This window comes from Ranitomeya variabilis, chromosome 3 (assembly GCF_051348905.1).
Source record: "Ranitomeya variabilis isolate aRanVar5 chromosome 3, aRanVar5.hap1, whole genome shotgun sequence".
Lineage (NCBI taxonomy): Eukaryota > Metazoa > Chordata > Amphibia > Anura > Dendrobatidae > Ranitomeya > Ranitomeya variabilis.
Window position 1 is genome coordinate 113,322,780 of NC_135234.1, and position 17,043 is coordinate 113,339,822.

General features: G+C 43.0%; 2 protein-coding genes across 3 annotated transcripts in view; one reads left to right on the forward strand and one right to left on the reverse strand.

Annotated features, from left to right (window-relative positions):
• Positions 1–17,043, reverse strand: part of LOC143815394 (septin-5-like) — a 151,087-nt gene that overhangs the window by 621 nt on the left and 133,423 nt on the right. Inside the window, exons 13-15 of the transcript XR_013223736.1 lie at positions 14,017–14,188; positions 4,800–4,959; positions 508–685 (exon numbers count right to left, since the gene is read on the reverse strand). The gene's annotated coding sequence lies outside the window, so the exon portion shown is untranslated. The remainder of the gene's footprint in view (positions 1–507; positions 686–4,799; positions 4,960–14,016; positions 14,189–17,043) is intronic.
• Positions 234–13,545, forward strand: LOC143815395 (fibrinogen-like protein 1-like protein). 2 transcript variants are annotated; one of them, XM_077294533.1, is made up of 4 exons: positions 234–338; positions 5,554–5,652; positions 10,943–11,573; positions 12,228–13,545. In XM_077294533.1, the coding sequence occupies exons 1-3, from the start codon at positions 335–337 to the stop codon at positions 11,569–11,571; spliced, it is 732 nt and encodes a 243-aa protein (XP_077150648.1). In that variant the 5' UTR covers positions 234–334; the 3' UTR covers positions 11,572–11,573; positions 12,228–13,545. The 2 variants fall into 2 exon arrangements, with proteins under 2 accessions (XP_077150648.1, XP_077150646.1); XM_077294531.1 differs by having other exon boundaries at positions 10,943–13,521.

Genomic DNA, 17,043 nt, shown 5'->3' on the forward strand with positions numbered 1-17,043 from the left:
TAAAGAGCAATCTATCCACTTAAATTTGGTTTCATCTAAAAATGTTTTCATCATCGACCATGATCAACAAAAGTTTTGGGTGAAAACATGAAAATGCACCATGCATTTTTATGCAAGACTTCCCCTTTCTGCAGTAAAAAACTAGTAGACGACATTAAGGAGTTAAAGCAATTAATTGTATTTCTTGAAAACATGCAGGGACTTTGCACTCATGCTTATTCCATGGTGTGGCACAATCTGTTGGTCTAGCAATTGAGGACAAGTAAAAAGAAAGTACTGCAGATTAACATTAGACAGTGAAGCTCAGGGAGCGAGTAGATGAACGAACAGGACGATGGGTGAGTAGACTGATCAGCACTATTAGATAATGTCTATGTAGCATTAGATCTATTGTCATTCATTTAGTATTTCTATGTGTGCTGAAAAAGCACAGATGTGAGCCTCATTCAATAAGGGTCTGCAGATTTTCCTACTATAGGATAATGTTCGCCATCAGACCTGACTTACTTTGTAGAAGGCTTGTATGAAGGTGTTGTGGTACATGCAGGTATTATATTATGTCAGGTCTGTGTAATTAAACATCTGTAATGATACCTGTCACATTTGAGTGAACACTGAGTTGTTCTTTGCATTCTGTGACAACATTCTGGCATTACAGAGACTTGTATGGATCTTCACTGTTTCCCTATGGGAAAAAAAAGTTGCAAGGAACTTTGTAATAATCACAAAAATCTATTAGTTATCTAAACATACCAAACTAAAACAATAATTTGTGTTTCGTTCCCAATAGGAAATTTGCAAAACATTGTGTGTGCTAATGAGGATATAAATAATGTGTCCTAATATAAAGAATAGATGGCTATAGGCTTCTGACGGCATAAAGTGGTATTCCCACATCGGACATACATGACAGTCACATTATATGACAATATGCAGCGCCCCAGAGTCCTGGTCGTTGCAGTAATGTTGCTCTGCCACTAAGGGGAGTGATGTTACGTCTGATTGCACTAAAGGAGTTCACCTGACCAGGTATCACAGTCACACATTACACTTCACACTCCGGCCACCAGGGGGAGCAAAGGGTTCTATGTATTAGGCCACTCCTCACACTCTGGTAAAACTGGGGGTTGGATAGGAAGTTAGGAGAAGCTGACTGGGTTTTGCCCAGGTAACATCTAGTGAGAGAAGAGCGTTACTTGGGAAGATTCAGGGGGGACCCTGTCAGGGGTGGGATCCTGACAGTGGCCTAGCACAAGACAGATCGTTACGGAGCCGTGCCTGCACCTCATTGGGGCGGCATCTTAAGAAAGGACACGAAGCAAAGGATATTGTGGAGAAGTGAGAAACGAGATCACAGCACAAAGGCGATAGAACCAGTAGGAGTCGTGCCCCGAGATCGGCAACATCCTACTGAGGCGCGTAGCCGGCGGCCGGAACGCCGAGGAAGTAATAGACTCTACGCATTACTTTGAACCAACGGCAGGGCAGTTAACTCTAGGTTGGCTGTCTCACCTTTTACACCTAATGAAGACAACGGAGGCAATTGTGGGAGAAGGGCGTCTCTAGGGTCCCTATAAAATAACTCCAGGCCTACCCCGTCATACGGGTGCGTCCTATCCATATCATCTGGTGGACGGAGAGAAAGAACAGAAACATACACGACAGTTGTGAGGACTATCCCGTGGTGCTCAGCAGGGAAGTACTACAAGACCCAGGCGCTAGTAGGTAGGCTACTGATTTCCACCTGCAAAAGGAACTCTGGATGTGCCTTCGGACCGGCCGGTCTCAGCCAGCCCTGTTAGCAGTGCTCTGGATTGCGGATGCCGAAGCCTTCAGTAAAGAGGTAAAGAGACTGCAACCCTGTGTCCTCGTTATTTACTGCGACCTACACCTTCACCTACATCTTTAATTGGGTGCCCCTTAGCAGGGCCACGGACCGGGTCAGGCCACCGTGACATCCCCAGAACCGAGAGAGACCCGGTACCGACTACCCCGCTGCCCTGCGTCTGGGGGCCGCTCCAAATACAATTGTGTATATGTTCCAGTCGGCCGCATCTAGGTAATGTAGACACACCCACACTGTGTGCGACAGTCTGCTGAAGTGTGGGAACGTATATGGCTGCTTCTTCCTGCCATCATTAAGTAAAGGCTCCGGATGGGGATGTGAGGCAGTAGGCTTCTGCTCTCCGTACAGTGAGGAGGTGGCAGGATGCTGCTCAACCTCTAAAACGTCCACAGCCGGATCCTGTAATATGTCAGCAGACCCTCTGCCGAGGCACAGTGAGATTCATTGCAGCAGCGTCAACTTTCCTACCGATTAGGCCATGCAGTCAGTGTGATGTCATTGGCACCATCATCACCAGATCTGCAGAAAAGTTCAGTCTGCAGAAATAAATCACCCCATACCTCAGAGTGAAGACAGACACGATCCTGCACTGGACTGATTGACCCTAAGCCTAGTTACAGGACATCACATGTTATATAATATCTATCTACAGTTGTGCTCAAAAGAATTTTTGCTTTCTTGGCCTTTTTTCAGAGAATATGAATGGTAACACCAAAACTTTTTCTCCTCTCATTGTTAGTGGTTGGGTGAAGCCATTTATTGTCAAGGGCAGACCCGTTGAAGCTCAGATGAGCGAAACGATCGTCGTCTGCTTGGAACCGAAGGTTCTCCCCATGCTGCCTTAACGTGTTTTTATACATGAAGCCATAATAAAGAGAGACAATAATTACACCAACGGTGAGTGCTCGTTTCTTTCATTTTTTCTATATACTAAGACTGATTCTATTTTCACGAGCACCCCGTATGGTGGTGGTAGATTGTTACAAGCCGTATGTTGGAGGTGGAAGCACAGGCAAGGCGGTGCTGATTGTGCGCTTGGTTGTTTTTTCTTCGTTGTTTGGTTTCCATTTATTGTCAAACTACTGTGTTTTCTCTTTTTAAATCATAATGACAAACCAAAACATCCAAATGACCCTGATCAAAATTTCACATACCCTGGTGATTTTGGCCTGATAAGATGCACAAAAGTTGACACAAATGGGTTTGAATGGCTACTAAAGGTAACATCCTCACCTGTGACCTGTTTGCTTGTAATCAGTGTGTGTGCATAAAAGCTGAGTGAGTTTCTGGGATCCAGAGAGACTCATCCAGCCACTGACATGTCTGGTTTGTGAGTCATGGGGAAAGCAAAAGAATTGTCAATGGATCTACAGAAAAAGGTAGTTGAACTGTATAAAGCAGGAAAGGGATTCAAAAAGATATCCAAGGTAATGAAAATGTCAGTCAGTAGCATTCAAACTGTGATTAACAAATGGAAAATCAGGGGCTCTGTAAAAACAAAACAATGGTCAGGTAGACCAACAAAACTTTTGTCCACAACTGCCAGGAAAATTGTTCAGGATGCAAAGAAAAACCCACAAATAACATCAGCTGAAATACTGGACTCTCTGAAAACTAGTGGTGTGGCTGTTTCAAGATGCACAATAAGGAGGCACTTGAAGAAAAATGGGCTGCATGGTCGAGTCGATAAAAGAAAGCCATTACTGTGTAAATGCCACAAAGTATCTCACCTACATTATGCAAAACAGCACAGAGACAAGCCTCAAAACTTCTAGAATAAGGTAATTTGAAGTGAAATGACCAAAATGGAACTTTTTGGCCACAACCGTGAATGCTACATTTGGAGAGAGGTCCACAAGGCCTATGATAAAAGGAACACCATACCTACTGTAAAGCATTGAGGTGAATTGCTGATGTTTTAGGGATGTGTGAGCTACAAAGGCACAGGAAACTTGGTCAAAGTTGAAGTAAAGATGAATGTAGCATGTTATCAGCAAATACTGGAGGCAAATTTGCAATCATCATCCCGGAAGCTGCGCATGGGACGTACTTGGACGTTCCAACATGACAACGATCCAAAACACAAGGCCAAGTCGACCTGTCATTGGCTACAGCAGAAGAGAGTGAAGGTTCTGGAGTGGCCCTCTCAGTCTCCTGGCCTCAATATCATTGAGCCACTCTGGGGAGATCTGAAGAACACAGTTCATGCTAAACAGCCTAGTAATTTACAGGAACTGGAGGCTTTTTGCCAAGAAGAGTGGGCAGCTTTACCATCTGAAAAAATAAAGAACCTCATCCACAACTACCAGAAAAGACTTCAAGCTGTCATTGGTGTTAGAGGGGGCAATACACGGTATTAAGAAAGGGGGTATGTGAACTTTTGATCAGGGTCATTTGGATGTTTTGGGTTGTCATTATGATTTAAAAAGAGAAAACATAGTAGTTTGAAAATAAATGGCTTCACCCAACCACTAACCATGAGTGGAGAAAAAGTTGTTATCATTCATATTCTCTGAAAAAAGGCCAAGCAATCAAAAATTCTGCCGGGGTATATAAACTTTTGAGCACAAATGTATATATTCCTACCATATGGTGACCAGGGAATAGAGGTAACAGTCCTGCAGAACATGTAAAAGATTACAGTACAGTTATTGATAGTGATTTACAGCTGACGTTATTTCTTTTAGAGCCATTCACTTTTTATGTCTTTTCTTTCTGACACACACCACCATAACAACTTGTTCCACCCAGAGATTACAGCAAATATGACTTCACATTTCCAGCACCGTCCACATCTATCCCCAACCTGCACTCCTTAGCCTGCTAATACCCCACTGCTGAGATGCTGCGGCAATATGTGTCCCTATTATTGCTTGGCAATCCAGAAGTCACAAATCAATGTAAAGTCTATGAGAGTCAGAACGAGGCCACAAAGAGGCGCTAATAGACTTACACTGAGAGCTTGTAACCGTAACTCTGACTTCCAGTCAGTCCGCAGTTGTGTTCACATGATGGTGGTGTGGGCCCAGAGAGGAACAGGAAGAGCTGAAGACAGCGGTCATTGAGTTTAATGCAAGGGGCTGGGAACTTAGATTAGCAGCACAACTTCAGCTCTGAAATAAAAAAAAAAATGCTGGAGTGGTGCTTTAACTGCAGTAAAGTGTACACAAGAAGCTTTTCTGTAGCATATCGCCTATAATACCATACAAGTAATATATTATTGATGAGGAGGCTCATGTTAGACATCAGTATACTACTACATATGTACATTCACTGTCATGATTCCAGAAAAGTCCATTTCCTTCAAATAAGAGAACCGACCTTTAGTCCTGTAACATGTAGACCAAAGTGAGCCCAGCAAGAACGCTACAATCTTAGGCAGGGGTCACACTCGCGTGTGCAATGCGAGAAACTCGCATGAGTCTCTTGCATCAATACCCGGCACTGCCGCCGGCACTCGGGACTGGAAATACATGCAGCTGAACACTCCAGTCCCGAGTGCCGTCGGCAGTGCCGGGTATTGATGCCAGAGACTCGTGCGAGTTTCGCACATTGCACACGCAAGTGTGATCCTGACTTTACAGTGGCACTGCAGAATGGGTTGTTTTTATGAAAAATTACAATTATTTGTACAAGAATGGATGAAACGTATAGAATTATACAGTATACTGACATGTGCATGAGTTTTCTGTACTTTCCTCTGTTAGGGATTTTGCATTACCTATGGATACTAGTCTTGGTTTGTGCAGTCTCAACACGTCATGGTCATCGGAGACCAAGAAATGAGGATGAAGAGCCGTTAGAAAGTAAGTACTCCCTTGATGTAAACATGACACTACAGTACACTGTACATATTGTCAGGATGCAAGGGTAAAATACAGTAAAAACTGATTAATTCAACGTCCAGCGCTCTGCCATTTCTCTATGTCATTGGCATGCCTGGGATTCACTGTCATAATACACACCATAATTATCTTACTGTGCGATCATGATAAATTGAACTATAATTTTGCACATTATCGGTCCAGTGTACCCACTGATGGATATACACGCACATATACACATGCATTATGCATGTACACAATCATATTCAGATTGGGCACACATATTATAAAATATGCATATGCTTATACATTACACATGTCATTACACATTGTGAAAGCATAAACTCATTACAGGTATATACACATTACACACAAAATATAGAAATATGACTATATTTTCTGTAAATTCTAACAAAGGAGACAAAAAAAAATAGAAGTGGCTGCATATTTGTAATTTATTCCATTTACTGCATTCTCTACGACCAAATAATTTTTTTTTTCATGTTCCCATATTTATAGGCATGGCAGCAATACATTTTTAAGGTCTTTTTTATCATTTTTTTGGTTAAATGCAGAAAAAAAATTGCATCATTTAGATTTACACAATTTACTGATCATGATCACCATAAATGAAGTGTTCATTGTATTTTATGGATTGTTTCGGTTATATGGATACCAAATCTGTATGTCATTATTTTCTGACATTTATTGGTGTTATAAAAAAAGTATTAAAAAGGTTAAAAAAATATTAAAAGCATATGAATAAAATGTGATTAATGTATTTGTTTTGCACGGTTATCTTTAGTCACCTTAAGGCCACGTGCACAAGTTGAGTATTTAGTGAGTTTTTACCTCAGTATTTGTAAGCCAAAACAAGGAGTGGGTGATAAATGCAGAAGTGGTGACGTGTTTCTTTTATACTTTTCATCTGATTGTTCCTCTCCTGGTTTGGTTTTTGAAATACTGACCAAATACTGAACGTGTGAACATGGCCTAATGAAAAAAAAATCAGCTTTCTTTTTCTTTAACTATAAGTCTAAAATAAAAATAACATTTAAATGTTAAAGGAAACTTGTCATCAGCAAAAGCGCTATTAACCTGCAGATATGGGCTTAATCCACAGGTTAATAGCTTTACTAACCTGCCCGGCGCCCACACTCAGCAGAACACTGCGGGGAGAAAATAAACTTTATTCTCCCTGGCAGTATTCGGTTTCAGTCATGTGAGTGGTGCCGTCACAGGTTCAGTCACCGCTGTTGATGGCTGTGACCGCATCCCCGGCCCTAACAGACACTGGCTCTGCATTGGGGCCAGCTGTCACTATTAACCAGTGATCAGTAACGTGGAAGCCCTTATATTTCCATTGACAGATAACGGACATGAGTGAGTATTTGTTTTTTTGTGGATTGAGGTTGAAGCTTTTACCAGTTAAATCTCTGAGTGATGTGTCAGATGAAACCCCCCGTGGGATCCATTCTCAATAATGAGGCAGCAGAATTACTCTGAATTCCATCTGGCCTCAGTTCATTGGTGTCCTTTTTCTATTCAGAGGTGCACAAAACTGTGGCTGACAGCGATTTCATGCACGCATAAGAAGGACACAGGCCAGACAGTGTCCATAGTGCCTCCATCTGCCTTATTATAGGGCATCTTTCACCAAGGTTTCTGTCTGAATCACTATTTCAGAAATTTACACCGAAAACTCGGTGCAAGCGCTCAGCAAAGAGTGCAGGATAAATGTGCACAGAGCCTTCCTGTGACCAGAATGGACAAAGCAACAGCAGGTCAATAGTTGCTTTAATTTATCATGCTGTCATGCGGCATAAGTGACTAGATGACTTTATTCTTCAGGTAGGTGCTATTACAGCGATACCAGATTTATATAGTTTCTTTTATGTTTAGCTGCTGTCTGACCCGATTGCCATACAGCTCGGGAGAATTTAAAAACGTTTTTGGGGTTTATGCAAAAGGAGTCAGGGGTTATATAAGCATTTATGGAATGCAGCACGGGCGCTGAATAAGGTGATGGTTTTAGTTGTTATATGACAAAACTGGTGACAGGTTCCCTTAAATAACTATAACATTCCCCATATGTCTACTTCATAGCAGCATAATTTTTCAAATGTCCTTTTATTTTGTTACAATGTTAGAAGCCCTCGGTCCAATGTTATTCAATGAGTCAGTGCAGATCTGCATATTTTTTCTCGGCTGTATTCGGTGTGAGAAAAAAAATGCAGCATGCTGAGATTTCACTCTGAAATCGGACAGTGCGAGAAAAAAATCACATGCCTTATGGACTATCAATATGACATCAGATATTTACGGATACATTACAATTCTGTACAATAGGAAACTGTAAATGGTGCTTTAAAGACTAATAACTGCCGAGTGAAAAAATGGATTTGCACACAGATAAGTGAGGAAAAAAACATCCTACTCTCCTGGATGAGAATGGGACTAATTTTTTTTATACGTTTTTGTCACCCCAGCCACATTCTGATGACCTATGCATTTAATAGGTCACTAATATCAGATTGGTAGGGGTCTAACACTCGGCACCCTCAGTGATTAGCTGTTCTCGGTGTGGTCAGTGGCCAGATGTCATTGGTTGCGGAGCTGATATTACTTTTCCGTTCACTTTATAATGGCCGCTGCCTGTGCTGTTCAGCTATGCAACTGCTAGCTTCCATTTCCCGCCAGAACTGGCGGGGGTGCCAGGTGTTGGCAGGGCTGCAACTAGAAATTTCGGGGTCCCATACTGGCAAAATTTTCAGGGGGCCCTTGAGACTCCACCCAGGTTCCACCCCAGCCTTGCCTCCACCCCTCGAACCATGTACAGTCCCACCGCCCACTCATAGAAAAACTCCACATCTGCACCACGTCCTCACCAATCACACATTAACAGTTCCCATCATCAGATCACAAACATAGCCAGCAGCTTTTGTTTTGGCCAAAACATTTTTTAAGCCGCCACCACAATAAGGTAGACTCTTTTGACCGGGCCCTACTCTACTCTAACCTATTAAAAATTTGTTAAAATATGCAATACAATTTAGGTATATTTTTAATTTATTTTTCAATGTTTTAAATGACCAATAATATCACAAACAAGGGACAAATACCACCACACCATGACGAGACCACATATTACCACCATATAGTGACCAAATAACAGCACATACAAGGGACAAATACCACCACACCATGACCAGACCACATATTACCACCACATAGTGACCAAATAACAGTACATACAAGGAACAAATACCGCCGCACCATGGCCGGACAACATATTACCACCAAATAGCGACTGAATACTACAATACTGATCATTAATAAAAAAACACAATACTAATATTACCATAAGTGCCATTATACACAGGAGATCTGTACTTAGTATGCAGTGTCCTGGTCCAGGTAATGCAGTGATTACCAGTGATATTATACACAGGAGCTCTGTATACAGTATCAGTGTACAGGTTATACAGTAATCAGTGACATTATACACAGGAGCTCTGCATATAGTGTCAGTGTAAAGGTAATACAGTGACATTGTACAAAAGACCTCTGTATATATAGTATATAGTGTATGGTGTCAGTGTACAGGTAATGTGACACCCCAGGTTCTTGGTTGTCACAGTGGCATTGCTTTCCTCATGGGGAGAGTGAAGTCACGCTTGGAAGCGAAGAAGGATCTTTTTTATCAGGTAAACACAAGCATGCAATATGTTCACACTCAGTCCAGAAGAGGGAGCTCTGATCCAGCTTGTGGGTGTCTGCCCTATATATATTCTGGTTTGGAGGGAAAGTGAGGTCAGTTAGTTCCTGTCAGAGGTAGAAGGGAGCAAAAGGGCCGTGCAGCCACGAGATGTGCTGCAACTCCTAGAAAGAGAGAAAGAGAAAGCCGAACGGATTATAGTGAGCGTGTAGGAGAAGTGAAGTGCAGGAGAGTGAGAACTATGGAGAATAGCTGCAACTGGGCTACCTCCTTACAGAGCGCAGACACCAGAAGACCTATAAACATAAGGATGAATGACCTCGGGGAGATCAAAACATCCAACACCGCAGAGACACCATCACGTGTTTCTCAAAGCAGTGATCCAGAACACTGCCCCCACGGCTTTTCTACATGCATTTGCATATTTCCCTTTAGGGATGGGGGCAGTGTTCAGGATCACTGCGTTGAGAAACATGTGATGGTGTCTCTGCGGTGTTGGATGTTTTGATCTCCACGAGGTCATTCATCCTTACGTTTATAGCCTTTTCACTAGGCACTGCTCCTAATAGCCAGTTTCCTACTCCACACTGATGAGGGGCAAATGCCCCGAAACAGCTGTATGTGGATGGATACCATGTTTTGGCATAGATGGTTTTCCTTTATTGGATGCTGCCCTTCCCGTGGTTGTTCCTTCCCGGTGAAAGACCTGGCTATTCATTGCTTGCGTTGAGAAACACGTGATGGTGTCTCCGCGGCTTTTCTACATGCATTTCCATTCTGGCCATGTCTCCATCCTGCCCCGTGTCTCCATCCTGCCCCGTGTGGGGCCCGCACGGCAAAAGAGTATAACTGAACCTGCGTCTCAGAAGCGGGTTCAGTTGCTGCACTGGCAGTAGCCTACCGCTGGGACCCGATGAACTGAAGAGACGGGGGACGATGATATTGATTACCTATTTTTAGGATAGGTCATAAATATAAAAGTAGAGCAGCCACCCTTTAAAGTTAACACAGGCGGTCTGCATAGGCTCCCTCCCATGAGTGTATAAATTGGACTAGTGCAATCTGATAAAAAGGGATCGCATTCAGACCTATGTTATTCAATGACGCAGTGCAGATCTGCATATTTTTTTCTCAGCTGCATTTGGAAAAATCGCAACATGTTGAGATTTGACTTCAAAATCAGATGGGTGCATGCAAAATGGATGCCTTATGGACCATCAGTATGAGATTTAATTTTTACGGGCACATTGCAGTTTTGTAGTATAGGAAACTGTAAATGATTAATAGTTGCTGACTAAACAAACGGACTACATACAAACCGCACATGGCGAGAACACGGATGACAGGTGAGAAAAAAAATCTTCCCACTTTTCTGTATGAGAACGGGACCAATTGATTTTGTTCGCTCGTGCAACCTCAACCTATTTCTGATATCATTAACTTTGAAAAGCAGAAAATCATTTCTTTGGAACCCCTTGCAGCCTGTACACCCCTGTGGTATTAATTTTGTCTACAAGGATGTAAATGACTTTATCTGTGTATGTTTGATCATAGATTTACCAAAGGACTGCAGTGAAATACCACTATACAAAGAGAGTGGAGTCTACATTATACGTCCCAGAGGATTGCACCCCTTGATTGTCTACTGTGATATGACTGAGAGTGGCGGCTGGATTGTCATTCAGCGTAATACCTTCAATTCGGAGATAACCTGGGATGAATCCTGGACCACTTACAAATATGGCTTTGGGAATGTGGAGAAGGACTACTGGCTGGGCTTAGAGTATCTCCATCACATTACTAAGCAGAAAGTTTACCAGGTGCGGTTTGTGATTCATGATAATACAAATGAAGAAAAATATGCCGATTACAATCTCTTCAGTGTAGACGATGAGGCTAATGGCTACAGATTGAGACTGGGAAGCTACACAGGTACAGCTGGAGATGCCATGTCTTCAATCGCAGCAGGAACCACACACGATAACATGAAGTTCACAGCAAAAGACAAAGACCAAGATATCTACTCTGCTAACTGTGCAGCCAGCTATGGTGGTGCGTGGTGGTACGCTGCCTGCTTTGCCTCCAAGCTCAAAAATGGCATTCATTGGCAAGGGCTGTGTAATGGAAATTGCCGAGGATCCACTGTAATGATCCGTCCAGCAGATTACTGCGTCTATCTTTAACAGTTACGAATAGTGTTGAGCATTCCGATACCGCAAGTATCGGGTATCGGCCGATATTTGCTGTATCGGAATTCCGATACCGAGATCCGATACTTTTGTGATATCGGGAATCGGTATTGGGATCGATAATAATGTGTAAAATAAAGAATAAAAATAAAAAATATTGATATACTCACCTCTCCGACGCAGCCTGGACCTTACCGATGGAACCGGCAGCTTCCGTTCCTAAGAATGAGCGCTTGAAAGACCTTAGATGACGTTGCGGCTTGTGATTGGTCACATGTGCGGTCACGTGACTGCCACGCGACCAATCACAAGCCGCGATGTCATCTAAGGTCTTTCAAGCGCTCATTCTTAGGAACGGAAGCTGCCGGTTCCATCGGTAAGGTCCAGACTGCGTCGGAGAGGTGAGTATATCAATATTTTTTATTTTTATTCTTTATTTTACACATTAATATGGATCCCAGGGCCTGAAGAAGAGTTTCCTCTCCTTCAGACCCTGGGAACCATACAGGATACCTTCCGATACTTGGTGTCCCATTGACTTGTATTGGTATCGGGTATCGGTATCGGCGATATCCGATACTTTTCGGGTATCGGCCGATACTATCCGATACCGATACTTTCAAGTATCGGATGGTATCGCTCAACACTAGTTACGAAGCTAGTGCCAACAGAAAATATCATAGCTTCTCTTCTGTAGTGCTACTTTAAGACAATGTTTTTCATTTTTGTGAATTTTTTAATAATAAGAAATGGATGCTGTTGAAGTTAAATTTTCTTTTGTATGTATGTCAGATTTGCATATAAATATAATGTACTTTGATAATAAAATGCTTGTCCAGGAGAACAGTGCCGAGAGTATGTAGAGCCACTGTCTTAGAATAGCTTAGTGTATATTTCACAATATAATATTTTATAAAATTAGGAAGTAAGGAGTTTACATAAAGTATGTAAATCTACAGTACAGATTTAGATTTGTCGTTCTTTTGTCATAAGATTGATTACACCGTTTACATCACAATTGTGTTTTCTGACTTCCTGCAATACATGAATTATCAATTTAGTTATGATGAGGTCTTTCAAAAAAAATTGGAGAATCCATGCTCCACAATGTCATAAAAATCATGATGTCTTTGCTATCTACATTTTGATAAATAGCAAAAGATCCCAGGGATGTCTTCAGGGTCTGATGTAACACCCCAAGTAACCGGTTGTTACAGTGATGTTGCCTTCCTTTTGGGGAGGGTGATGACATGCTTGGAGGCAAGGAGGAGTCCCTTTACCAGGTAAAGCACCTACATGCCAAACATTCGGATTCCAGGCCAAAAGGGGGAGCTCTGAACCCAGATTCAGGGGAGCTTCCCCAGAGATATATATTCTGGTGTGGAGGAGGAGTTAGTGAGTTGATCCAGGGAGTTGGAGGAGTGTGAGCAGAGAGTGGGACCGTGCAACCACGTGTGAAGCTGCATCTCCAGGACGGAAGAGAACCAGAAGGGTTTCAGTGATAGTGAGCACTTGAGGGGAGAAGCAAAGGAGAAGAAAGGAGCTTGGAGGGGAACTGTGACCGGGCACCCTCTGAACTGAAGCGCAGAAACTGGGCACCCGGAGCCTGAGGATGTGTCATACTTCAAGTCTCACAGCAGAACCGGAAGGACAGAAGATTGTATGTCGTCTGTCCGCACCCACACCCAAAGGTGCAGCAGTACACAGAGAGCCCAGGTTGTGATAGAGATCCTGTAAAAAGGCTCGCATTGCCTATCGTTCAGGTACTGTCCCAGGACAGGAGAGAAAGAGGACCTTGTAAGGGAGCCGCAGGCAGCAAGGACCTCGCATAAGAGAGCGAGCAGGAAGGCTTACAACTTCACCTGGGAGAGGGATCCATCATTGCCTCCAGGCTGGCCGGATCACATCACCACCTGTTGCCAATACCCTGGACTGAGACTGTCTACCAACAGTAAACCAAGTAAAGAGACTGTAATCCTGTGTCCTCCGTTTATTTCTGGCACCACACCGTCCTTGCCCAAACACACCAGGAGCCCTGGGGACCCCGCTTCACCTGTGGGAAATGACAACATATTTGCTGTAGCTCCATCACCCCAGAGGACCCCTTTTAGCAGCGTCAGTCACCCTTGACCGAGTACCACAGGTGGCGTCATGAACGTTTATTATTTTTACAACCCCTTTAAAGACTGCCCCTTTTACCTGGGCGCCCAGGGCCACCGCCACCATGACCACCCCTTTAATAATGACCGGACCCGGTACCGAGTGCCCCACGGCCCTGGTGGGCGTCCCACTCACAATAATGATGATCTATTCGAGGGCAGCCTTTCTGTCCAATATGAGCTGTGGGGAAGGCAAGTGTTGTAATATTGGATTTTAATATGTTTGATTCTTTGTTTAAAGGCGTTGTCCTGTTTCATAACAAATTGTGTTTTTACTTACCCTCCCTGGTTCGAATGCTGCCTTTTCTCTGCTGCTCCAGTCTTTTTTTGATTGGCTGCAGTGTTGACGTCACGTTTTCAGTGACTCTGCCAATGAAGATGGCATGAGCTGCTGAGTCCAGCGATTGGCTGCAGGATTCTATATAAGTTTAGTGTTTTTTCAGTGTTGAAGCCTATGGATTTTAAAAACATGAAATGGTATAACCCTTTTAACTAAAACATGCGAGATGAAGGCATCTCATATTTTCTTTTCTTCTTCTGCTAAGGCAAAGTACACGAACACCCTCAGGAGACCTTCTAGTTAGCAAAAGGGGCACATGGGACTTCTGTCCTGTACACGGAAACTGAAACTCCAAACTTTGCCAATGAAGAAGTTGTAAAAGCTGCATATTTATCCCATCTATCACATATTAAAGACTTAGTTAATAGAGTGCTTTCTCCAAAATTCTCCAGTGGATTTATAAACTAAAGAGATGTCACCCCTTAGCGCCTGGCCCCGTACAAAGACCTCTGCTTAATTTAGTAACAATGTCAGAGCTGACAGACTCACTCTTCCTTTCCTGTTAAAGTACCCATATACATAAAATATACTTACGTCAAAACTATTGACTTTATTGAGACAGGTTAGCTATCTTATGTGTACATGTTTCCCTCTATTAACCCCCACGGCATATATTGGGGAAAAAAGGGAAGGATGAGACATGTTAGAAGAAGGATCAGACATGTTGATTTTCCATATGCCTTATCCTGTTATAAGGGGAGACAAGCGGCTATCAAAAGAGTCCTATTTCCCATTTAAAAATCCCATCTATGCTTAGTTGAGTGAAAGGCAACACCTACTAGTTCTTCAGAATGTGAGTGGCGCTAATAATGTTGTAGGACACGTGCACCTGGTAGGTGATCTGCTAACATTACGTCCTCAGTGCTGCTCCTTATCCGGAAGAAGCAGACTTGGACAACTCTTTTAACAGAGATATCTCACAGGTCTATTCAAATCTCAATAGGTCATATTAAATACAGTGTATTTGCAATATACATCTATTAGAAAGTGTTTGGTTTCCTATAAACATTACACTTTCACCAGTAAAAATACTGAAAATAGAGAGAGCACTTCAATAAAAAGGAAAAATCTTATTTTAATACACCTGATGATTTAGGTTAACACAGGCTTTCTTAAGTTACATCAGGTGTATTGAAAGGAACTTTTTTCACTGAAGTGCTCTATTTTCTGGATTTTTATGTGTGAGGCTGTTGGACCAGGTCCTATTGAGGTTTGGATTAGTATTTCTATTTTCTTTTCAGTGCGGCCCTCTCTCTTTGTTTTACTACATGTTCACGAGTGATAGCACCCCTTACTGTTTCCCTTGAAGCTGAAATATTGGTCCATTTTCACCTGCATTCAATAGTTATCTGGGAGATGCAACTGCTTGGTACCCAACAACAAAAAGTGAGAGAGGACTATAGCTGCAGAAGATTTGTTAAAAAGGCTATCCCCTTGGTGTATATAGACGTACCTGAACGTCATGCTGGGGCATGCATGTGTGGATCACGCTCAGGAGAAGACTCACGCCACGAAATATCATATCTATATATTATAATTGTCTAAGGGGTACTTCCGTCTGTCTGCCCTCAACTTCTGTGACGGCTATTCATTCGCTGATTGGTCTCGCCAGCTGCCTGTCACGGCTGCCGCGACCAATCAGCGACTGGCACAGTCTGATTAGTCCCTCCCTACTCCCCTGCAGTCAGTGCCGGGCGGCCGCTCCATACTCCCCGCAGTCACGGCTCACACAGGGTTAATGCCAGCAGTAACGGACCGCGTTATGCTGTGGGTAACTCACTCCATTACCGCCGCTATTAACCCTGTGTGACCAAGTTTTTACTATTGAGGCTGCCTATGCAGCGTCAATAGTAAAAGGATCTAATGTTAAAAATAATAAACACAAATAAAAAATCATTATATATACTCACCTTCCGCCGCCTTTCCCGTTGCTCGCCACCCTCCGGTAACCGCTCTGTGCAAGCGGCAAATTCCAGTAGCAAGGATCGTATGGCAGAAGGACCTGCCATGACATCACGGTCATGTGACCACGACGTCATCATCACACCCTGGGACCGGAAGCTGCCGCCTGTACCGCGCACAGGGGACAGAACTACAAGTATGGTGAGTATGTTAGAACTACAATGGACCCTCGGATCGGAAGGTGAGTATGTTTATTTTTTATTTTTTAACCTGTGACATACGTAGCTGGGCAATCAACTACTTAGCTGGGCAATATACTATGTGGCTGGGCAATGTACTACGTGGCTCTGTGCTGTATACTACGTCACTGGGCAATATACGACGTTGCTGTGCAATATACTACGTCACTGGGCAATATACTACGTCGCTGTGCAATATAGTACGTGGCTCTGTGCTGTATACTACGTCACTGGGCAATATACTACGTGGCTCTGTGCTGTATACTACGTGGCTGGGCAATATAGTACGTGGCTGGGCAATATACTACGTGGCTCTGTGCTGTATACTATGTCGCTGTGCAATATACTACGTCACTGGGCAATATACTTCGTGGCTGGGCAATATACTATGTCGCTGTGCAATATACTACGTGGCTCTGTGCTTTATACTACGTCACTGGGCAATATACTACGTCACTGGGCAATATACTACGTCACTGGGCAATATACTATGTGGCTGGGCTATATACTACGTGGCTGGGCAATATACTACGTCGCTGGGCAATATACTATGTGGCTGGGCAATATACTACATGGACATGCATATTCTAGAATACCCGATGCGTTAGAATCGGGCCACCATCTAGTCATACAATAAACACCTCAAAACGTAAACTAAAAAACAATGCCTGAATTGTTTCTTTTTCTCCATTTCATGACACTAATTTTTTTTCAGTTTTTTCAGTACAACATATGGTAAAATAAATGGAGGTAAATAGGTAAAATATTACTATGTCAAAGCATGTGAGGCTCAATGCAGCAGGTGTGATGATGTCACTGAACTGAG

Bases quoted from the DNA above. Each gene is read 5' to 3' on its own strand.
- LOC143815395 (XM_077294533.1), top strand. The intron at 5,653-10,942 runs GTAAGTACTCCC...GTTTGATCATAG, and splicing joins GGATGAAGAGCCGTTAGAAA to ATTTACCAAAGGACTGCAGT.